Genomic DNA, 26,107 nt, shown 5'->3' with positions numbered 1-26,107 from the left:
CCAATAGCTTGGAAATCTCAATATTTATTTTGTTTTGTAATCTCTTGGTATTCAATTTTTTGGTATCGTATCTAATAAAAGACAGTTCCAAAATCTGCCAGTTTATATTTCTAGGTAAACATTTTTATTTGTCGGTCCTTTGAACTTTTTTTTGTAAAATAAGCCGTGAACACCTGTCTCTGTAATTGTTGTGCTTTGAAAATGCCGAAAATAAACAGTTCAGTGTCATTCATAAATCAAACTACAGTTTTTCTCAGAAAACTATTACCCAATTGGATTCCTCCAAATTATCATTGTTAGACAGTACATTTTAAATAAAAGAATTTGAATCATTGTGTCAAAACGTTAAAAGTAATACATATTGGAATGCAAACATTCCAAAAATTTAAACAACCATGGAAAAAATAGGAGTGGTTCAAATACTAGCTGGGACATTTTTGGTGCAAGTACTAGCCAACTATTATGGTGAATTTGAAAAATGCTTGTTACATCACTTGATGTCGAAAGAAGTTTTTTTTATGTACTCAGATAGAAGCCAGATTTGTTTTTGTTAGAAAAAATTTTTGTACCACAATTCGAAATAATATCTATTTTTGTAAATTAAAAAATATTGTAAATATTTTTTTATTAGATGCATATTTTCTAGATAAACTTGCATATTTTTGAGTAAAACACTGCATATTTATGCTCATATTTAATACCTTTTTATTTGCAAATTTGCCTAAGTCTACTAATCAGTAAAGAAACAATCAGATGTAATATAGAAATTGATGGTATCAGTATTGAACAAGTAATGGAAAATACCTTGGGATTACCTACATTGTCAAGCTACGGAGATCTGGACAAAGAAGTGAGAAATCAAGTACAAAAAGCAAATAGACTGGCAGGATATCTTAATAACACAATATGGCGAAAACGACATAATTATATTAACAGTGAGATGAAGTCAAGAATTTATAAAGCCATTGCACGACCAATAATGGCATGCATCAGATTAGAAACGGCAGTTATGAGAGTACTGAGAATAATTACAGGAAATACGCTGAGAGATCGAAAGAAGAGTTAAGACATTAGAAGACAGTGTAACGTACAGTGTATAAACGAGTGGACACTAAATAGAAAAAAGAATAGAATAACCACATAATCAGAATGGGAGAAACACGTGTGATTAAAATAGCAAGAGATAAATCATCAATCGGTAGAAGTATCGGCCGACCGCGCAAAATATTGAGTGATAACCTCCCATAGAGGTATCAATCCGCCAATGAACAAGCAGAATTGCTTATAAAGAGGAAGAAGAAGAAAAAGAAGAAGTACATGGGTATTCTGTCTGAAGTTCCTCAATATTTTTGATTCCTCCTTTTCGTTTGACCTTCCGATTAAACTACATAATATCTATATCTTATATGTACTTGTTTTGAGAAAGTTGTATTTTTGTGCTATTTATTCTTAATTTTTTATATCATATCTTTGCCTTCTGTATTCTCCTTCTACCTTCTTGACATCCTGTAGGCCGCCACTTTAAAAGTTAAAAAAAATTGGCAAGCTTTCTTGTTTTCTTTTATTTTGTTGTCTACCTTTGTTGCCCATCAATATGGTTTCTTTTTTATTATCTATCTGGTCATCTAGTTTATTAAACCAACTTTATCTCGTTATTAAACCAAATAAAATATTAAAATTCCTATGATTTCATAAATATCCTGTATTGCCCATTTTTTGTGACGCGATGCTTAATGGGAGCCCCCATATTCGCTAGTCTTGAAGATTATAGAGAACAGTTATCTGATATACGTCATCAAACAGACAATAGACATTTCGATTTAAAAGCTATAACATGTATCATAAATCATTTTTGTATAACAAAAATATCGTCCCATTCTCTACATATTTTTCGAGTGATAAAAAATGCGCACTTTTGTACTAAATTTTGAAAAAAGTTGGTTATACATCGTGCTATATTATTATTTTGGATGTGTATTTGTGAAAACTCACCGTAAGTTATATCTTCAAATATTTTTAAATAAAACTTCGTATAAACAGAATTACAAGTGGGATATAAAAATCATGACAAAAAATTTTGGTTCGACGTCATTTAAAAACAACGCTAATGTTGTTAACAAAAGTTTCATTTATTCTAAAAACAGCTTGAGGAGGTTCTGAATTGTTTTTGTGTAATGTTTAAGATAAATATTGTATTTATATGGGATTAAACCATAATTGATTGTAATGAAAATAATACCTTTATAATTATTGTTTTGGCGTTTCTATTTCTAATCCGGAAATCGCTTACAAGTTTTTAAAATAAAAATTATTACATGTAACCTGTAGATAAAAGTTCTGAAACAGTTTTCATGTTGGCATGTCGAATTTAAGTATTGTTCTTATATGGTGGGATTGAGACCCAATTATTGGTGTAACGAAAATTACATTTTTTATTAACTAATGTTTGGTGTTTCGACTTCCACTCCCGAAATCGTTGTCAAAAAAATAAATTGTTCTAAAAATTCTGGGAAAGTTTTATAACTTAATTTTTTAAGTTATGTATTTCTTTTCAAACAATTTGGCCACAATAATAACTTAAAGGCCACAGAAATGTGTGGTTGAAAAATTGTTTGAAAGTGATATTATTGCCTTAAGAGGTAGGTCCTATAAAATTCTGAATGTTTATTTGTGTTATTTTGTGTTAATTTGTTTTGTAATCTGTATCGTAGATGTTAGTGTTGAAATTAATTTTGTCAGGCGCATAGATACCAGACGAACTTCTCGTTGTATACAGACCAGAGCTGATCAGTGAAGAAACTCCTATTTTTGGATGTGAGAAGCGGCATTCGGATTTTTGCAGATAAAGTTAGGTGACAACTTCAATAATAAAAATTGACTTATGCTTCTTCTCAAATATGCCCGGAACATTAATAAAAAATGAAAACATTTAAAAATTTCTAAAAACATCGATTTTTTTCTACTTTCTTTGCTCATAACTTTAAAACGAATCGTTTTGGAACAAAGTTGTACAGAAATAAAATAAAGATAATTAAATTTTGTACGATATACAACTGGTTAAAAATGTCGTAAAGTATTATCATTTCTGCAAAATAGCAATAAATACAAAATAAGGGGGCAAAATAAACCTGTTGTTACTCAATGTTTTTTAACCGCTTTAGTGGCACTTAGAACCTTAGTAATTCGCTTAAAAAATGATTATAACATACTAAAACCGTTCACCAAATTTATTAAAATCGACCTAATAGATTTTGCATAATAAATTTAAATTTTTTTTAAAAAAGTTCAATTTTTTAAAAAACTTCTGAACAAAAAGTAGACTATTTAGAAGTTAGAAGGCTAATTCTTTTACATACAGGGTGTCCCGATAGGATTGGTCATAAATTATACCACACATTCTGGGGTCAAAAATAGTTCGATTGAACCTAACTTACCTTAGTACAAATGTGCTCATAAAAATGGTTACAGCCCTTTGAAGTTACAAAATGAAAATAGATTTTTTTTAATATATCGAAAACCATTAGATATTTTTTATTGAAAATGGACATGTATCATTCTTATAACAAGAACAACTTAAAACAAAATTATAGTAAAATTTGTCCACCCCATAAAATTTTTATGGGCGTTTTGTTCCCTTAAACCCCCCAAACTTTTGTATACGTTCCAATTAATTCATTATTGTGGTACCAATAGGTAAACACAACGTTTTTAAAACTTTTTTACCTCTTATTATTTTTTCGAAAAGCCAGTTTTCATCGAGATGCGGCTTCTTTTTTAATATATTTACATAAAAATTTTATGTGGTTTTGTTACTTTAAACCCCCCAAATGTTTGTGTACGTTCCAATTAAACTATTATTGTGGTACCATTAGTTAAACACAGTGTTTTTAAAACTTTTTTGCCTCTTAGTCTTTTTTTTGATAAGTTACCTTTTGTCGAGATGTGGCTTCTTTTTCAAAATATACCTATTAATATAAATTATAAATAAATTTTCAGATTATTAACAGGTTTCTATAATCTAACTTAACCATATACAAATATGTGGTGGATTCGACAAATATTCAAAATATCTCGATAAACACTGTCTTATCGAAAAAGTACTAAGAGGCAAAAAAGATTTAAAAACATTGTGTTTAACTAATCGTGCCACAATAATAGTTTAATTGGAACGTACACAAAAGTTGGGGGGGGGGGTTTAAGGAAAAAAATCCCCATAAAATTTTTATGGGGTGTACAAATTTCACTTTATTTTTTTTTAAGATGTTACTGCCTAAGAATGCCACATGTCCATTTTCAATAAAAAATCTCTAAAAGTTTTCGATTTTAACTTCAAAGAGCTACAACTTTTTTGTGTGCACTAATGTATATAGGTAAGTGAGGTTCAATCAACCTATTTTCGACCCCAGAATCTGTGGTATAATTTATGACCAACCTTTTCGGGACACCCTGTATAAAGAGGCGCTCTACCTATCTAATACACTTTACAGAATTAATTTCGGATTATCTAAGCGGCCTCAGCAATGTTTTAAAATTAAAAACAATTTTATGGCTTTTAAAAGGTAGCTTTGATTAACAATAAAAAATTAATTTTTGGCATTGCAAATAATAGGTGTGGATCCCGGGTATGAAAAAAAAGTTGATTAATAGCAAGCTGAAAATTTGTTAATAGCTTAAGGGTGGCTAGTCGGACAAACTTTGATATATGGGAACACTGGAACGGGGGAAGTTTTAATTGTGGAACAGGTTAAAAATTTGGAACGGTCAGACCACGAAAACGGCACATGTATTTTGTCCGACAGAACAGACTTAAACTCTCCGGACAGAGATTAAACTCTCATGCAAAAATCAGACTGCTATTTATCACCAAATGGGCGTTTTACTGAGTGGAACATGTAAAGTATGTCAAATGACAGGAATTATGACAGGTGATAAATAGCAGTCTGATTTTTGCATGAGAGTTTAATCTCTATTCGTAGAGTTTAAGTCTGTTCTGTCGGATAAAATAAATGTGCTGTTTTCGTGGTCTGACCGTTCCAAATTTTTAAACTGTTCCACGATTAAAACTGCTCCTGTTACAGTGATCCCATATATCAAAGTTTATCCGACTAGACACCCTTAAGCTATTAACAAATTTTCAGCTTGCTATTAATCAACTTTTTTTTCATACGCGGGATCCAGACCTATAATTAAAACCGATATAATTTGACGTAGAACTTTCAAATGCTGTAAGCAGAATTGCTATTTTATTTTTTAATCAAAAGGTATTCGGGTTCAAAAATTGCAGTTTTTCGATTTTTTGAATGTTCAATCGCGTTTATCTCGAAAACTATGCATCCTACGAAAAAACTTGTAAATACATTTTTTGCTTAAAATTATCCAAGAAATACAAAAAATATTTTATTTTGCGAAAAATCGCTGTTATGTAATTCCTCAAGTTCTTTGTTTATAACAATCTTATCGACATCCGGATCAACTGTTACCCAAAAGATTCGTGTTCTACGGGTCAAAATACATAAAAAAAACTTGGAGGCAAGTCCATTTAAATAAAGGAGGCCGTTGTACCCACACCCTGGCGACAGTACTTTGTTTATAAGCCAAAAAATTGTTTACAACTTTAAAACATTGCTGAGGCTGCTTAAATAATCTGATTTTAATTATGTAATGTGTATTAGATAGGTAGCGCCTGTTTATATGTAAAAAATCAGCGAACTTTAAATAGTCTACTTTTTGTTCAGAAAGCTTTTAAAAAATTTCAACTGTTTTAAAAAAATTTAGATTGCAAAATTATTATGCAATATCTATTAGGTCGATTTTAATGAAATTTGGTGGATGGTTTAAGTATATTATAATTTTTATGCGAATTACGAAGGTTCTAAGTACAAACACAGTGGTAGAAAAACATTGAACAAAAACAGGCTTATTGTGCCCCTTATTTTGTATTTATTGCTATTTTGCAGCAAGGGTAATGATTTAAGACATTTTCAACCAGCCGTGTCTCATACTAAATGTTGTCCCATCTTTATTTTATTTCCTTACGACTTAGTTCCAAAATGAATCGTTTTAAAGTTATAAGCAAAGAAAGTAGAAAAATTTAGATGTTTTTCGAAATTTTTAAATATTTTAATTTTTTTATTAATGTTCGGGGCATATTTGAGAAGGATCATAAGTTAATTATAATTATTGAAGTTGGCACCTAACTTCATCTGCAAAAATCCGAATGCCACCTCTCACATCCACCTCAAAACAGATCCGTCCTGGTCTAATAAGTATTTATACTCTGGGCTAATTAGCAAAATTCATGGAAAAGTTATTTACCAGCAATTTTATTGCTGGAATCGAATTCTAAAATTATTATATTAATAATATAGGTATGCAAAGTCCGCAGATAGTGTGCTACTTTTTTTATAAACAAAATGGCGCCAACAAATCGTATTTTTTTCAATTATTGCTCTATAACTCCGAAGATTTTAACTTTATAACAAAAACACCCAAATAAAAATTCACCGCAAATAAATTCTGCATAGAGATATGTTTTTCACGATTTGCTCCGACGAAAATTTTCCTCGGAAAATGCGGGTTTTCCTAACAAAAACTATAATTTTCAAATAAAGTTTTAGGTAAATCATTATTAATCAATAATTAAATAACTTAGTGACATCAAAGATTTCTTGGTATAGATTGTAATTCCAGAAGCCGGTGAAAATTAAACGAATATTTTAGTAACAATTCAATTGTTAATTAACAATTTACGATCGCAATAATAACCAAAATAATCATGATACATTGATCAAATTTATAAAGGTTATAAAGATGAGATGCTTGTTTAATATTTTATCGACAAAATATAAATTTTTCTTTTTTTTGCATAATCTTTAAATTTTGAAAAAAAAATAGTTATAATACGTTGGTCTAATTAGTAAAGTACAAAGAAAGGTTATTTACCAGCAATTTTATTGCTTCAATCGAATTAAAAGATCCTATATATTAATAATATAGGTATGCAAAGTCCACAGATAGTGTGCTGCTTTTTTTATAAACAAAATGGCGCCGACAAATGGTATTTTTTTCAATTATTGCTCTATAACTCCGAAGATTTTAACTTTACGCCAAAAATACTCAAATAAAAATTCACCCCAATTTAATTCTACATAGAGGCATGCTTTTCCCGATTTGCTCCGACGAAAATTTTCCTCGGAAAATGTGGGTTTTCCCAACAAAATCTCGAATTTTCAAATAAATTTTTTGGGCCAGTAATTATTTATTAATAATTATATAGCTTGGTGAAATAAAAGCTTTCTTGGTATAGATTATAAATTCAGAAGCCGGTTAAAATGAAATGAATATTTTAGCAACAATTCAATTGTTAATTAACAATTTACAGTCGCAATAACAACCAAAATAATCATGAGACATTGATCAAACTTAGAAAGATTATAAAGGTGTGATGCCTATTTAATATTTTGTCGACAAAATATAAATTTTTCATTTTTTTGCATAATCTTTAAATGTTTAAAAAAATTGTTATAAACAAATTACCATTTCTTAGAAATTGTTTATTATATTCTAATTTTAAAAAATACTTAAAGTGCGTATTTCATAGGTCTTGAAAATGAATGCTTTAAAAAAATTTCATAAAATGTTCACTCGAAGCGACTGACACGCTTAAACTCGCGCGAGTTGTGTATGTGGGCGGGTAGCTACGGTACTGTATTATTCTACTTTCGCGCGTGTAAATTACAAAAAAATATATTTATAATCTTTAATTAAAATATAACTATTAAGCTGATAATCGATATTGTGTTATATATAATTAGCTTGTACTTCAAACTCACTTCTACGCTTTGAAAGAATTTAAAAAAAGTATTAACACCGTAGTAATCGTATGTTTACTTTGCTGTTTCATAACTTTTTTGCAAATGGTTGCAAAAAAGTTTTAAAGCATTCATTTTCAAGATATTTGAAATGCGCATTTTAGCTATTTTTTAAAATTATAATATAATAAAAATTTTCTGAGAAACGTTAATTTGTTTATAACTATTTTTTTTAAACATTTAAAGATTATGCAAAAAAAATAAAATATTTATATTTTGTCGACAAAATGTTAAATAGGCATCTCATCTTTATAAGATTTCAAAGTTTGATCAGTGTATCATAATTATTTTGGTTATTATTGCGACCGTAAATTATTAATTAACAATTGAATTGTTGCTAAAATATTCGTTTAATTTTCACCAGCTTCTGGAACTATAATCTAAACCAAGAAGGCTTTTAAGTCACCAAATTATTTAATTATTGGTAAATAATTACTTATCTAAAACTTTATTTGAAAATTAAAGATTTTGATGAGAAAACCCGCATTTTCCGAGGAAAACTTTGGTCGGAGCAGATCGAGAAAAACACGTCTCTATGCAGAATTTAATTACGGTGAATTTTTATTTGAGTGTTTTTGTTGTAAAGTTAAAATCTTCGGAGTTCTAAAGCAATAATTGAAAAAAACACGATTTTCGGGCGCCATTTTGTTTATAAAAAAAGTAGCACACTATCTGAGGACTTTGCATACCTATATTATTAATATATAGGATCTTATAATTCGATTCCAGCAGTAAAATTGCTGGTAAATAACTTTTCCCAAAAATGGCCTATTCTCCGATAATCAGCCCAGACTATTAGTCCTTTTCGTCTTGTTCTAACCAGTGTTTCTAATATACATTTAAAAAAAATTTAATATTGTTGTTATCTGAACCCTTATCTTGCATAATGTTAAGAAGCACTTTACGTACTACTTTATCAAAAGCCTTCTCATAGGCGATGACACAGATACACCTAGATGTTGTTTTGCTGATCTCTTCTTGAGATCGGCATTGAACACAAAGTATAAAAGAAAGATGCATCAATCGTTATGAAGGAAACATTAAAATGAGAAAAATCAAGGAAGTATCTTTCATCTTACTTACTGAAAAAAAAAAAAAAAAATGTGTAACACCATCAGCAGAAGGTAGCTAACGCTAAATTGACGTCTCCACCAAGCAAATACCAAGATTATCGGATTAGTTGAAAGTCAGAGATACATCGTGTATAATTATACATAATAAATATACAACACACAATACATAAACATAATATCTAGGTACACAAAGACATAATACATAATACAGGCAAAACAAGGAGTCCGGCCCTAGTAGCGAGCACATCATACAGCTTTTATATCGGTCCAGACAGATCTATAAATTCAAGCAGCTAAAAGTTGAAATATAATATAATTTTTATACTGTTTGCAACGTAAAGTTAAATGTGACAGTGCACTGAAAATTCAACAATTCTGTGAGTACAAATCTGCATTATTAATACCTAACCATAAAATCAGAAGTTTAAAAAGGCAAAATTTTATCGATTTCAATCCAACTAATCGATTATCGATAACAACTTTTTGCTGCTTCAAGTAATTGAGCTGCCGTCCAATTTTGTTAAGTGACCAGGTCCGGCTTCAGATCCTCTGTTCCAATGTTTGTAAAATTTCAGCGGGAAGATGGGTGAACCGGAATTAGCTACTACCTCATGAAATGCACCCACTACGTCACATATATCTTATTTCCATGCATTAAACGGTTTTAAACATCCTTAGACCAAGGTATCATACTTTCAACCATAAAAGGAATACAAGTTTTCGAATATGTAAGAGCTGTTGGATCAATAGTACAGCCCAAAAATGTTATTTGGGCATCCAGAATCGCAAACAACCGCATCTGCATCTACCTCTCGTCTAAATATGTATAAAGTTGACCAATTCCTTAGCTCCCACAAATATTTAAATATTAAGGGAACCAGATTGAAATAAGAAGACTAATAACCCCTGCCCAGAGATTAATAATATCTAACGTATATCCCACTATACCTAATAGCATAATTATTGAAGAGCACCTAAAAACTATGGGTACAAAATCCGCCTCCAACATGACGTTTCTACGAGTAGACATGCAAGACCCGGAATACGGTCACGTGCTCAGCTTTAGGTTGATAAGTCCTTTAGAAAATGCATCAATTCCTGACTCATTCCTAATCTCATTCGACAATACATCATGTCGACTATACATTTCCATCGACGCACAGTGGTCGAAAATTCAAATTTAGGAGGACATCTAACAAAAACCCAACTTCTGAGAAACATACATTAATGATTATAATTGAAAAGTAAAATGCGTATCTTAGTCGGTTCCGAATAATTTATCTACTTCCTAGAAACCTTCTCAAGGTCAGGTAGTCGCAACGGGACTGCAAATACAAGTTTTGTTCAGTTACGCTTTATCGTTGTTTGCGAACGTTGTGTTCTCAAGTTGTTAAAAGTGTTAAAGAGTGTTTTTAATTTTTGTTTTTATTTTATCATGTCTGCTGGTTCTTCAGGTTAGTATTATTTGTAATGATCGTATATAAAAGTTTTTTATTCATAGTAAAATTGGATTTATTAGAAGCAGAGAAAAACAATAGTTATCTTTTTAATTGTTGAAATTTGATAGTCAAAAGAAAAAAAAGTTTATTTAGTTTTATTCTAATTTTTAATTATATTGTAGATTCATCATTTATCTTTTTATACACAAAATCTGTAGGGTCGGAGTGCATCGGAAGTTGTTTAATAATTTTTTTGTTTTCAGGTGTTCACCGAGACGTGACGAGGTTGAGTTTATTCGAACTTCTTTTAAATAATTCTTTGTTATCTCGGGCAACTACAGTTGCTTCAAGGAAAAAAATGCTTGACTATGTAAATCATAGAATACCAGACATTCCTGAAGAAGTCATTTTAAACAAAATTTCATGGTTTTCTAATAATCTCCTGGTTCATTGGAAAGCTAGTGGGAAAAATAAGAAAAAATTTTTGAAGCAGAATGAGGACTGGCTGAATCATTCAATACATAATACTGTTGAACCACATCCAAGTGAATTTGTTTGTACAACTAAAAAAAAATTAAGGCCTATGAAAGGGTTTGATACACTAAGCACTAGATCCAAAAGGAGACGTACAAAAAAATTGGTGTTAAACCATAGCGTAGAAGAGCTTAATTTTGCATCAAGGACCAGTTTTATAAAATCAGGCAAAAGAAATTTGGCTTATGTTATAAAAAAAGCTACATTTTCCAGTCCTCGGTCGCTAAGAAGGTTAAAAAATGTGCGCGGATCAAAAAGTCCGGTGAAAAAATATACAGCTGAAGAAACCCTTGCTCTCATAGTTGATGCTAAATTGACCAAATCACAGTATTTAAAATTGAAAAAAAGTGCAAAGAATAATAATTGTGACTTATATCCTTCTTACGATGATGTACTAAAAGCAAAGAAAGAGTGTTACCCGGAAGGCATAAATGTAACAGAGACTAAGGGGGAGATTAAGTTACAATGTCTCCTTGATCACATTGTTCGTCGTTTAGCTGTTGTCCAGGAAGAAGTATTTTCTCAAGTTATAAGTGAAAAAGGTATTACAGTTTTTCACATGACTTATAAATGGGGGTTTGATGGAAGTTCAAATCATTCTATGTACAAACAGAAATTTCAGGAAAGTTGTGATTTAGTAGATTCAGACTTGCTGTTAACATCGATAGTGCCACTTAAGTTAACAACACAACAGTTTGAGTCAGAAGAGATTATATGGCTTAATCCACGTTCATCATCTACTCGATTTTGTGTACCTATTAAATTCGAATTCGTAAAAGAAACACATGATATAATAATGCGAGAAAATAATTATGTCGAGGAACAAATAGCTTCGCTCTTACCAACAATTGTAAATGTCCGAGAAGAAATTGTTACTGTCCAGCATACGTTATTAAAAACTATGTTGGATGGAAAAGTGGCCAATGCTCTAGCAGAAAATCCTTCCACACATAGCTGCTATATTTGCAAAACTAAACCAAAAGATTGAACAATTTAAGGGCAGTTTTAAAAAAACCTTGCAATTTCTCTACTTTTCAGTATGGTCTGTCGACGCTGCATGCACATATTAGATTCTTTGAATGCATTTTGCATATTGCTTACCGATAGATAGATATAAAAACATGGCAGGTTAGAGGTGTCCAAAATAAAGCCATTTGTGAAGAAAAAAAGAAAGAAATAATATCAAAATTTCGGCAAGAAACTGGACTTCTCATAGATACAATTAAGCAAGGTAGTGGTAATACCAATGATGGTAACACTGCCAGAAAATGCTTCAAAGACCCTGAGAAATCCGCTCAAATTACAAATGTAGACGAAACTTTAATTAGGAGATTTGCAACCATTTTACAAGCCATATCATGTGGTTATCAATTAAATAGTGAAAATTTTAGAGAATATACTCTGAAAACTGCCGAACATTTTGTGAAATTATACGAATGGTATAAGATGCCAGCTAGTGTCCATAAAATATTAATACATGGAACTGACGTAATTGATACTCTTTTACTTCCGATTGGTCAGTTAAGCGAAGAAGCTTTAGAAGCAAGACATAAGGAGTGCCGTTATTATCGACAACATAACACACGCAAGATCGGAAGAAAAGAAAATATAGAAGACCTTCTTCATGCGTTATTATTATCTTCAGATATGGTTATTTCGCATTTAAGACCATTGCCGAAAAGAAAAGTAAATCATCTATCTAAAGAAGTTTTGGGCTTACTTCGTGCACCAGAAATTAGCCCTCAAACACCTTCAATGTCAGTAGAAGAAGAAGATTCGGATACTTCATGCTCTAGTAGCCCCGAAAGTGACAATGACGTTTTTGAGTAATGTAAATTTTTATTAATAATTTTATTATTTTTTTTGGACTCTAGATATGCAACTATTTTAAATTTGTTTATAATTCGCTATTACTTTGGGTTTTTTAATAATTGTATTTTATTTATTTTTGTTAGAATTCTGTGATTTATTTTAACTGATTATTGAAAACAAATTCCTAAGAAAAATAAAGAAAAAAGTTCCTTTTTATTGTAACTTATGCATTACCCTTATTGCGGCTGGCTAAATATAACATAATTATGAAACACCCTGTATAATTGAACGAGATTAATATTAACTATTTTCGTGATGTTATCTTAACAATTTGTGGCCGTGACTTCTTCTTAATAAATTGCCTTAAAAAAAATATCATACCGAATTCAACAAGTCCTCCTAAATTTGAATTTTCGACCACTGTGCGACGGTTTAAACTGTTCAAGATGCAAGATAGTCGGACATCAAGATTTTGACTGTCCTTCTTTATCATCATCAACTAGTCCAATTTATCAAATCGAAATTGACCATCAAGTAAACATAGTTAACGCTACCAATGAAGAATATAGCCAGTTAGAAGAACAACCACGAAAAGAACACGAAGAAGGTACCCAAAAATTAAAGGAACCGGAACCTATCACCACAAAAAATCACGAATTAACATCAGCTACAAACGACCAAACCACTTCCTCACAAGCAAACAAAGAATTACAGATTTTGTCACAACCACAAATATCCCAAGATAATTCAGTAATTGAAAGCGATAGAAAAATCACTGAAGCTACTCATGTTACTAAAAGACAAATTTCCACCTCTCTTGAAATCCTTGAAAATGACCTACCTCCTCCCACTACTGAAAAACAAAAAAAAAGCCTAAAACTCAAGATGATATTCCAGATATTCTCAATCAACTTTGAGAAAAAATTGAAAATAGAACCCCTTCCTTTACACTTTCTTTCATGAAATATGTGATTTTCTGTCAAATTCCTTTCACTTAAAATTTATTGCTAAAAATTATTCAAATTAAAGCGATGATATAAAAGAAATTCTAAACTTTATATATCGCACCCTGAGATGACAAGTGTCGTATCTTCCAAAACCAAGTTACGAGATAATCTACCTTTAAAGATTGCCACGGTTCCAGTAATTTTAATATCGGGTATAAGGTTACCTTACCATGGTTCCAGTAATTCTAAGGTTAATTATAAGGTTAACCTTATACCCGATATTAAAATTACTGGAACCGTGGCAATCTTTAAAGTTTGATTATCTCGCAACGTGGTTTTGGAAGATACGATACTTGTCATCTCAGGGTGCAATATTCTCAAACACAAAATAAAAGTTTAAAAAACAATATCACCAGATTGAAGAAGAAACTACTTCTAAGCAGTCTTTCTTCTGCTGACGAAACTGACTACGAATCAAGTTCTCAAATAAATAGTTAAAAGGGCCAATAATACATTAATATTACAGTGAAACCCCAATGGTTATTTTGCTCATATAGAATCCATCAAGCTTCTTATAAACGAATATCTTCCTTTAGTCATATGCCTAGAAGAGACCCATTTCAAGCACCAAAATGTGACATTAAACAATTATGTTGCTTTTCTAAGAAACCGAGTTGCAGATCACTCAAGCAGCGGAACAGAAATTTTCGTAAGGGATGACATAGAGTCAACTGAAATACAACTGAAAACAAACCTCAAAATAGTTGAAGTGTCAGTCACCCACAAAATGAAAATCAATATTTGCAATGTATTATTATATTATAATTATTATAATAATTATAATTATTATAATAATTATTATTATATTATAATTATACCTCATCCTACTGATTTAGACATAACTGAGCTAAGCAATGTTTTAAACCAAATTCCACAACCAAATATAATATTAGGCGATTTTAACTGTCACAACAGTACCTGGGGAAGTAAGTAACAAAACCGACAAATGTGGTAATCTCTTAATAATCTCATCGACAATTTAAATTTAGTTTTACGTTTTACGGAACACTGGCAAATCTACTAAATAGGTTCAATTCATACAACGGTACATTTTCAGCTATAGATCTCTCTTTATGCAGTCCGTCGCTAGCTACTTTATTATATTGGGACACATTGGGGCATTTATATGATAGTGATCTTTTCCCTATCACAATAAATATAAAAGCTAATGATAAATCGACTTTTCCAATTCACCAAATATGGAAAATAAAGTCAGCTGACTGGGATTTGTATCGAACACTTATAGAAGAACAAACAAACAAATTTAATTTAACCAATACGCAAACTAAGATCTTGAATTATTCAATAATATTATTATTTCTGCAACAATCGCAGTGGGAGAAACAAAATCGAGTAAAAGGCAGCCAGTTCCTTGGTGGAATAACGAAATTGCACAAACACTTACTTTGTCTAAACACGTTTTCAACGTTTTCAAGAAACATAAAACTATCGATAATCTTTTAATGTTTAAAAATCTCAGAGCACAGAGCAGACAATTGATCAAGAAAGGAAAACGAGAAAGTTGGAAAAAGTATGTGGTTTCGATAAATCCTTCCACTCCCTTAGGCAACATATGGAACAAAGTTCGTAGAATAAAAGGGACAAAATACTTCCGAGGCATAGATACTCTATCATACAATAACCAAATGGAAGATATTCCTGGAAACAAGGAAGATATTCCTGAAATACTAGCAGATATATATGAACTTAATTCTAGTGTTTCCAATTATAGCATATCTTTTCTAGAACATAAAAAGCTAATGGGGTCGACAAATATACAAATCACCAAGAGCGACAATCCAATAAACAAACCAATAAGTCTTCAGGAATTAGAATTTTGTTTAAGCGCAAAAATTCGACGCCAGAACCTGATGATATCCACCGTTTTTTTAAGAAATCTTCCTCTAAATGCAAAACTAATATTATTTGATGTTTTTAACAATATTTTCACTCACCACGACTTTCCTAATCTATCGTCGCAAGTAACTATAATTCCAATCCTTAAATATAATAAACCAAAAGACGATCCAAATTCCTATCGTCCAATATCACTTACTTGCTGTACCTGCAACATTTTTAAAATTCTTAATATATCGTCTTATAAAACAATAACCTAATAAGTATCAGTAGGAGAAGCAATAAAGCACTAAAATCGGCCCCAAAAAAAACGACGAGACGGATCTTATTGCATTCGATTCGTGAATGCTCCAGAAAACTTTGTGACCCCGAGCCATGATATAATATTAAAAAACTGCATACAAAAAAATGCATTCTTAAAGTGCATCTCAAACAGACAATAAAAAAAAAATTCAGAACTCGTCAATTATCGGAGGAAATGAGTTCATTTTTCTTACTCTGGGGTTTTTGGGGTCGCTGAAAACGAATATGACGTCGAAAGTGACCTTCGGAGAACCTGGTGCTCAGGGTACCTACTGTTTACCTCGTCATTAAAATTCATTAAAAAATAAGTCAAAAATCATTACTCGGGGGTTTTTATAGTCACTAACGACGAATATGACATCGGAAGTGATCTACGGAGTACCTGATGCCCAGGATATCTACTGTCTTTACTGTCTTGTGGAGTTTTCGGCAAAAAATGTATTAAAAAATTAGTCAAAAATCATTACTTGGGGGGTTTTAGGGGTCCCTAACGACGAATATGAAATCGGAAGTGATCTCCGGAATATCTAGTGCCCAGGGTACCTCGTGTTCTGGAGTTTTCGTCAAATTCATTAAAAAATTATTAATCAAAATTCATTACTCGGGGGTTTTTGGGTTCTCTGACGACGAATATGACATCGGAAGTAATCTCCGGAGTACCTGATGTCCAGTGTACCTACTGTTTACCTCGTCTTCCGAAGTTTTCGACAAATTCATTAAAAAATTAGCCAAAAATCATTAGTCACGAGATAAACAGTAGGTACCCTGGGCACCAGGTACACCGTAGATCACTTCCGATGTCATACTCGTCGTTAGTGACCCTACACCCCCCCCCCCCCGAGTAATGATTTTGACTAATTTTTTAATAAATTTAAATGACGGTAAACGGTAGGTACCCTTGGCACCAGGTATTCCGGAGATCACTTACGACGTCATATTCGTTTTCAGCGACCCCAAAAAACCCAGAGTAACAAAATTAAACTTATTTCCGCCGATAGTTGACGAGTTCTGAATTTTTTTATTGTCTGTTTGAGATGCACTTTAAGAACGCATTTTTTGTATGCAGTTTTTCAATATTATATTATGGCTCGGGGTCACAAAGTTTCCTGGCTCATTCACGAATCGAATGCAAAAAGAATTATTAAGATCCGTCTTGCCGTTTTTTTTTCGGAGGTTCGGTGCTTTATTGTTCCGACTACAGACAAACAAAGTGGATTTCGTATGGGTAGATCCACAACAGACAATCTAATCAGCTTCACATGAATCAGCTGTACATGAATCTTTTCTGCACAATCAAAAACTTATTGCCGTATTTTTTGACATAAGAAAAGCTTTTAACACAACTTGCAGACATCTTATACTAAAAACACTTCAAGAATGTTCAAGTGCATATGTTGTCGTTTATTAAAGATTTTCTAGAAACACGATTTTCTAACTTTTCGAGTTAGAGCCAATGGATTTACATCTTCCAGACGAGTACTACAAAATAGCACTCCACAAGGATCTACTCTATGTCCTACACTCTTTCTAATTGCAATAAATAGTATTATACATCAAATAAAGCTACCTATATTTACTAGCCTATATGCAGACGGCTTAGTCATTAATCTAAAAACAAACAATGTAACTCTGGCATCACATATATTGCAAACTGCCTTACACACAATTGAAAGCTGGTCGCAAAACACGGGTTTTATAATATTTTCTGGTGAAAAGACACGTTATTTAATTTTTAGCAAAAGAAAAAACTATCCTAATATTCAACACTTAACGGAGTTATGCTGAAACAGGCAGAAGAAATAAATGTCTTAGGACTATCTTTTGAACGTAACTTAAAATGGTAAAACCACGTAACTACTAAACATTACTATTACGTAACATTAACCTACTAAAAATGCTGTCAAATACCTCTTGGGGGGCTTATATAACAACCTTACTTAATCTATATAGATCACTAATACGAAGTAAATTAGACTACGGCTGTTTATGCTACGATACTGGATACTGCTAACAAAACATCTTTAAAAAAACTTGACTACATTCAAAATACATGCTTGTGCTTAGTTTTAGGTACCACAAGAACTAAGTAGTCCAGTAAGTAGCTTACAAGTTCTGGCTAATGAACTCCCTTTAAGCCTACGAAGGCAACTCCTATTACTAAATTACGTTGCCAGAATTTCAGCAAACAAAAACAGCGTAACCTACTCAACAATATTCTGCAGAACAAATGTATCTTCCGATTGTTACAGAAACATTGCAAGAAATGTGCTACCATTTCCTAAGCGAATTAAACGTATTGGTCTTAAATTAGAACAGTTCAGTCTTACTATACCTATTCATGTAAATTTCGCTCCCTGAATGATCAAACCTTAAAAAATAGATACGTCTCTAACAGATCTACCTAAACATTCCACACTTTCCTTATCCAGCAAGATTTTAAAAATTTAATATCCAAATACCCAACAACCCATCAAATCATCACTGATGCTTCCAAATATGATGAAGGACATGCTGCAGCCTATATCTTCGAAAACATCAAGGCTACAGTACGAATCCCAGCAAATTGTTGTATATACTGGAGAACTTACAGCAATTCACCAGGCAATGAAAAAATGTGGTTCTATCGATGAAATCAAATTTGTGATTATCACCGATTCAATGAGCTGTACTTCTCAAAATCAAAGAAGAATTATCTTATCTACAGGCTCAACAAAAAGATATTTTCTTCATCTGGGTACCTTCCCATATGGAAATAAGTGGCAATGAGGAAATCCACTATCTAGCAAGCATTGCAATAACCGACCAAAGTATTGCTATCAAAAATCAAATACCCTGGACTGATCACAAAGTAAATATCAAAGCCCACATCCACAGAACGTGGCAAACTACTTGGGATCAGACTAACAACAAACTTCAAGAATGTTTAAGTCAAATAGGAACCAAACTCATCGTACCAAGTAACAGAAAAGACCAAGTCATCATCACCCGACTCCGAATAGGACATACATTACTTACAAGCATTATTCAACAAGGCAGCTGCTCCGATGTGTACCAAGTGCAACACGCAACTGACAGACTGACAGTGAAATATATGATTATCGAGTGTCCACTGTAACAGAACGAAAGGATCGCGTGTGCTCTTAGTGCAATCTAAAAAGTCTACTGACTTCAAACTTAAAATCCTTATTAAGTTACCTCAAAATAACTTAACTTTATACCAGATTGTAAAGTATTTTTATGTAATAATATGTACCTTACTGTTCGTGTATGTCCCCCCGCTTTTAACGCTTAGCAGTTGATGCGGGTCTATTTGTGTAAATAAAAAAAAAAGACAAAACAATCAGAATTTGATATGAGCTTGAGGCTCCTAGCAGCACCCTCAGAATTTTCAACTAAAAACATGGCTATTTACCTACAAAATCGAGGCACATCGAGACAAAATAAGTCAACTGTCAATAATTTGGAAAGCAATAAACTCAAAACAACTTTTGGTTACAATTTACAATAACATCTTACTATTTTTAAAATAATCTTTTCTGAAAACGACCTCCGATAAAATATATCTATATCTATATAAAGTGTCATTTTTACTAGATCCATAGGCCAGCAAATGAAGCATTTCGCTCGAAATTTTTTCGACCAGCATGTATTTATGTATTATGTATTATGACACACCATCGCGGGAGTGGGAATTTTTTATTACATTTTAACCTTGTAAATCGATGTAAATTTAATTCTAAGAAAAAAATGTTTTTTACATTTTCTTCGTAAAACTAATATTTTTCGAGTTATTAGCGGTTGAAAGTAACAGTTTTTCGACGAAAAAATCCACCTATTTTGAGGATTTTTTGAGAATAACTCAAAAAATATGCATTTAATCAAAAAACTGTAGATATCAAAATTGTATATTTAGTAACACAAACCAAATTCTTTTTCTATAATATTTTACAAACCGATAGAACCGAGATACGGCATGTTAAAAGTTAGCTTTTTTCGTCAAATGCATAATTTGTAATAGGGTAACGGGTACAGTGATTGGCCACTTAAGGGATTTCAAATTGAATTAAAATTGTAAATTTTTATATTTTAAAGTGAAATATTTTGTAAGGGTTTTTTAATAATAATAAAACATCAAATTTTATAAAAACTCAGGTTATTTTAATAAAAAATAATAATGTATATAAAAAATAAACCAAATTTAAAAACATACAAAATTACACAGTTATTGGCCATGCAAACATAGTTATTGGCATATAGAATTACAGTTATTGGCCACTCATAAAATTCCTAATTTTCTTTTTTTGTTTGTGCAGTTAGGGCACACAAAACTATTTAGATTTTCAATTTCTTGTTGTTTATTAACACAACTACCAATATGGTAGCCTCTGACACAAAATACACATTTTATTCCAACTTTTGATTTAGAAATGTTATAGGAACAAGAATAGCACAATCCTGTAAACAAAAGACTATTATTTACAGGTATGTTGGTGTTGTCTGATTGTTTCACCAATATATTTGAGAGAATTTGTATTTTTTTATGTTCCGGATATCCCTCTGTTTCGAAAAACAACTTTCTTTTAGCCGACTCACCAGCACGTTTTTCTTTGCTGGTTTCCAAAATTGTACATTTGCTTTGGGAAGTATTCCTCAAATTTGATGAATTCTTATTGTTGGAGACATCAAAAGATACGTTATCAATTGAGGGCGGAACAGCGTTTTCCTCTACGGAATCAGGAAATTGTTTCCGTGACAGTTCGTGGTTTTCTTTGAGGTTAATCACTTCTGGTATATGTACTCTAACTCCACTTCCCAAAGTAGTGCTTTTAATTGTATGATCAAGAATTGTGTCTGCTTGAAAAGTATTTGTATCTACAATATCTCCTGTACTTAGTGTAACATTTTCTTTATTCTTCACAACATTTTGACATTTTTTGTTCTCGGAATTGGCTCTTGTGGCAATTTTTTTTATTACTTTCTTCTTGGTTGCTTTATTTTGTTTACCTTTATTGTTGACTTTTGCGTCAATTCGCTTTTGTTTTCGTTCTAATTTTACTTTTTCTTGTTCTTCTTTCTCTTCAATTTTACGCCTCTCTGCATTTTGACGATCTGACGAAGTGAGCACGAAAGGCAACCTTTCTGTTTGCTTTTTACCCTTTCTTTCTGGGGTTTTTGGCCAAAAAAAGAACTTGTCAATTGAGGTGTCAATTTCTTTACATAATGAGTTGTCTTGATTTACTGAAGGCAGATTATCGGATGTCGATTGAATATCTAAAATCATTGTATCTTTTGTGACAATAGTATCTTTTAAATTATATGTAATATCACCGTTTTCGGGAAGTTGAACTAGAAAATCAGAAAGTAGATTGTCTTCTGTAATAACAGGAATATCTTGTATGTTGCATATAATTTCATTGCCACCTGCAGGTTTAAGTGTAAAATCTGAAGATATATGAGTTTCTGTGATGACATCTTGTATATCATCTGTGGTAACACCTGTCTCTGTAGTCTGAATTGTGTGTATATCTACGGTATTTTTAAATAAATTAAATATATTAAACAGCAATTTTGAATCTCCATTTAGTTCTTCTGAATTATCCAAACTTTGAAATTCTAGTATTTTCTCGGCTCCAACTGTGTGTACAAAATCTTCATATGTTATTGATTTTGTCATTGAACTAGTGTGATTAATACCTTTATTTGGGTCTTTGTTCTTTCCTCAACATTTGGAATAGTCTATTGCCTCAGGGTTCCATGGATACAATCCAGATGCTTGAAAGCCATTAATTATGGAATCTGATTTTAATTGACTAATGGCTGTGCTTAATACTAATGCAAAATTCTCTTTGGTGACTACTGAGTTTGGGTTTTCTCGTCTGAACTTTAATACTGCCCGGTTCCAATTTGCCTTTAATGGTTTAAATGCAGCAACATCTGCAGGCTGTATAATTCTGGTCGCATTGGGATATAATGCCACTAAAATAATTTGTAACTTTGAACATAATTCACTGGTTTGAATGGTTAAGTGAGTTTTATGTCCATCAACGAACAAAATGACTGGAAATTTAGTGTTTTTTGCAACTAGGTACTTATATAAGACGTTTCCTATGTATTCATAGAAGTTTTCATTCTTCATCCATCCCGTATCGCTACAGCCTATGCCCCATTCTCGAGGAACTGAATTTATAACATTGCTAGGAAGTCGTTTGTATGGGTAAATAATCATCGGTGCTGTTATTTCTCCAGACGCTGCAAACGTAAACATAACCGTCAAATTAACTTTGGAGTGATGATCTATTTGATATACATTTTTGCTTCCCTTTACAGCCAACACTCGTTTATTTTTGGGACACAGGAGGAAGCAGGTTTCATCCCCATTTAAAACACGTGAAGGGTCTTGAAGAATATCAATGTAACCTTTACGATGCAAATATTCTTGAACACCGGTGAACCATTCTCTTATATCTTTTTCAGACACAACTGAACTTGCTGCTCTTACCGCTTCTGGAGTTCGCTCGCTTAAATCTGGATTTCGCTTTAAAAAGGATCTATACCAACCTCTTCCGGGCCGATTGTTAGTAAAAGGATTAGCTCGTGGATTTTCGTCAAGAAAACCTTTAACCGAGTCTTGTATATCTTCCACTCTTACTGGAAAACCTTTGTCTTGGCATGTTACGATCCAATTCTTTAAACGATTCTCTTCCTCCAAAGAAAGAATAGGATTGGGACCAAGGGTAATTTTTTCATTAAATTTTTCGCTTGCTCTAAACTGCAGTGTTGCTCTTGGCACATTAAATTGTTCAGCGGCTTTCCGTTGGCTCATGCCATTTTTTATGGCCTGAAAAGCAGACTGAAGATCTTGTTCTGTATATTTTTTGTGATACGTTTTATCTTTCCGGATATTTGGCATTTTTTATTCTAAAAATAAAAATCATTTAATAGTATCTAATAATGTTAGCTACAATACGGACGTTTCAAATTTGATTCAGATTGCCCGCATTGGCACTAATTTTATAAAAACTAAAATAATTGTAATTTTAGAAAAACAAATCCGGACAAAAAATATATTCTTATTGCACATTACAGTTATTGGCCACCCTGTGGTTTAGTGATTGGCAGTCGGCCAACCACTGGTTATTGCTATAAAAAATAAGAAAAAATGCTTGAAATATATTGTGTTGGACCAAACTAAGCTAAAAGAGCCTAAATTATATTAAATATTTTAATTTAAAGTAGGTACAGTAATTGGCCGGTAGGCCAATCATTATAACGCGGAAATATTTAAGATACAGTGCTTGGCCACTAAAATTTACCGCCAAAAAATTATAACCTTACTATTAAAACCACCGATAATGTAAGATATACCCCACTAAATCGCCAGAAAACATTAATATAAGCAGATACACAATATTATTAGCCAAGATAACTCACCTCATGAATTGCCTTCCTTAACAAATTCTTTAAAAAACTCTTAAAACTGCATGCACCTGTTAAGCTTCGAACAACACACGCCGTCACAACTAGACAATATTAACTGAGAGAGATAATGGCTACACCAAATATATAGCAATGTTGCCGAATTGCAATGCAAATACATTTATTTCCTTATACTTTCTGAAAATCTTAATATTTCGGATTTTTGTGAAAGTGGCCAATCACTAGTGACCGGCCAACAACTGTACCCGTTACCCTATTCAAAGTCAAATCACGGGAAAACTTTGCATTTTTCGAGTAACAATTAGGATATATTTTTTCAAGCATACAATTAGACCTTTCAAAAAATAATAAAAAGTTTTTAACATAAAAATTGAGCGACTTATGATCAAAAAAGGGCGGTACCTGCTTTTCTCTACGAAAAAAATCAGTGAAAACAACCCCCTAACTACCCTCCTAATTAAAAATTGGTCTTCACCTTTCTATAATTCCATTTATATTTGCATTATAAATACACCCAAGAAGTTTGACCTATTTAAACGGCCTAATTTTAGAAACATTGGAGTTTAAAGAAAAATAGATTTTTTGCAATTTCGTAATTTTCACCTTTCTCTTCAAAATAGCTCCGAAAATACTGGAGATATGAAAAAATGATAGATCACTAAATTATAGCTTTTTTAATAACTAAAATTTACTGGCACATATGTTTTCATTACAGTGAATAGTTAGCAAGATATAGCTGTTTATAACCTCTATTCACGAGCAAACACCCCCTTATTCAAGCCTTTTAAACCCACCCCAATTAAAAACTAAGGGGTCTTATGATATTTAATTTACACAGTCTCACAGTCTTATAGCTCTTCAAAAATCATACAAAATCATTTTTAAAAAAAACTTTTTATCGCCAAAAATGAAGGAGCTATGTTTATAAAACGAATTTTTGTTCTCGAAAAATTTGAATAGTCCGCTTTTGATATTTTGCAGTTATGTATAACTGTACACATCCTATCAAAATAGCTATCAAAATGACAGTGTTGCCATTTAAGAAAATCAACGACGACGTCATATCTCTAAATTGGGACTCATAAAAATTTCGATTTGAAATATTAATCGACAGGTCTGAGCATTTTTCAAAAAAAAAACAATTAGTATTTGAACTATTGAATTTATTCCAAATTACAGACTCACTCTATGTGAATTATCAATACACCCAAGAAGTTGATATATTTCAAAGGCATAATTTTGGAAAAATTATAGTTTAAAAATAAATTCTTTTTTACAATTTGGTATTTTTGACCCTTTTTTTTTTTCAAATATCTGGATACGAAATAGTTGATACTGGATATACGAAAAAAATTATAGAGTAATAAATTGTAAATATTTAGCGAGTTATAGCTGTTTAAAACCTCTATTTACGAGCACACACTCCCTTATTCGAGCCCTTTAAACTCCCCCACTTAAAAACTAAGGGATCTTACGGAATTTAATTTACATAGTCACATAGCTCTTTAAAAAACCCTACAAAATCATTTGTGAAAACACTTTTTATCGCCAAAAATGAAGGAGCTATGTTTATAAAACGAATTTTTTTTTCGAAAAATTGAAATAGCCTGCTTGAGAGTGAAATAGAGCATTTTAAATGTATATAATACCACAGAACCGGTTTGTATACTGGAAGATGACTAAAAAACTATTTGTATTTGTACATATTTGTAAATACGTGTTTTTGTGTAAATAAATGTTTTTGTAATTCTTTAATTCTACTTTTTTTCTGTATAGATCTATTAAATTATCTATTTACAAAAATTGCAATGTTATTACGGGTGGTTTTTATGGGTTGAAATATTATGATATTATATGCTTAAGCATAAAACAATCATTATTTAACCAATCAAAACCAAATTTTACCCATATTAAAGTTTACAATGTTTTTATATAATTTTTGACAATAAGGGGTAGTTTACACCCCTAAAAATAATCAACGCCCTTGAGCATGATATAGTATATGAAGTACAGGGTGAGATGATCCTAATCCCAAATTTTTATGTTAAATCGATGCAAGCCGAAATTGTCAATTTTTTATATATAGCTCCAACAAGGGTGGTTGTAAGGGTTGAAATATTATGATATACATATCTTAAAACATAAAACAATCATTATGTAACTAATAAGAACCAAATGTTGACAATATTAAAGTTTAAAATGTTATTTTATAATTTTTTACAATTAGGGGTAGTTTTCACCTTTAAAAAACCAAAAGCGTACAACGGCTCAATATAGAAAATAAACTAAAGGGTGAAATGAGCCTAATCTCAAATTTTGTACAAATCGATGCTGGACAAAAAATTGCGCTGTTTTGCCATTTTCTCAGTTTCATTTCCTCGACTAACAGTCAATTGTGGCTTAATCCCATATCAACATAATAACATGTAACTTAGACATACCACAAGAAAACAGTTTCATAACCTTTTTATCTTATTATACTCATAGATATAATAACCTGTAGATTAGGCTAGCTATGGGCGGCTCTGTGCATCTAGGTGTAACGCCGATATCAAGGACGCCATTGGTCAATATTCATTTTGAGTGGTCTAGCCATCTTTTTCCGTCATATGAGCGGTATCGCTTAGTAAAAAGAGATAGATAGACCACCGATCGACTGCCCGCGCGTTACGCTTTTTTGTTCAATATGCCCTGTCTACGGTTAACATGTCTCTGATTATACTGGTCTTATCGTGTCTGCTTCTCATCGTTTTCATTTATGTTTTTTCCTACTG

At 31.8% G+C, this 26,107-nt stretch overlaps 1 protein-coding gene across 1 annotated transcript in view; it reads left to right on the top strand.

Moving 5' to 3' along the window:
* The first annotated feature begins 1,813 nt into the window (after positions 1-1,813).
* LOC114329323 (uncharacterized) overlaps positions 1,814-26,107 on the top strand; it is a 190,759-nt gene continuing 166,465 nt past the window's right edge. Inside the window, exon 1 of the mRNA XM_050649316.1 lies at positions 1,814-1,993. Coding sequence (XP_050505273.1) covers positions 1,906-1,993 — 88 coding nt within the window. The 5' untranslated portion in view covers positions 1,814-1,905. The remainder of the gene's footprint in view (positions 1,994-26,107) is intronic.

This window comes from Diabrotica virgifera, chromosome 4 (genome assembly GCF_917563875.1).
Source record: "Diabrotica virgifera virgifera chromosome 4, PGI_DIABVI_V3a".
Lineage (NCBI taxonomy): Eukaryota > Metazoa > Arthropoda > Insecta > Coleoptera > Chrysomelidae > Diabrotica > Diabrotica virgifera.
The sequence above is the reverse complement of the archived record's forward strand: the minus strand, read 5'-3'. Positions and strand labels throughout refer to the sequence as shown.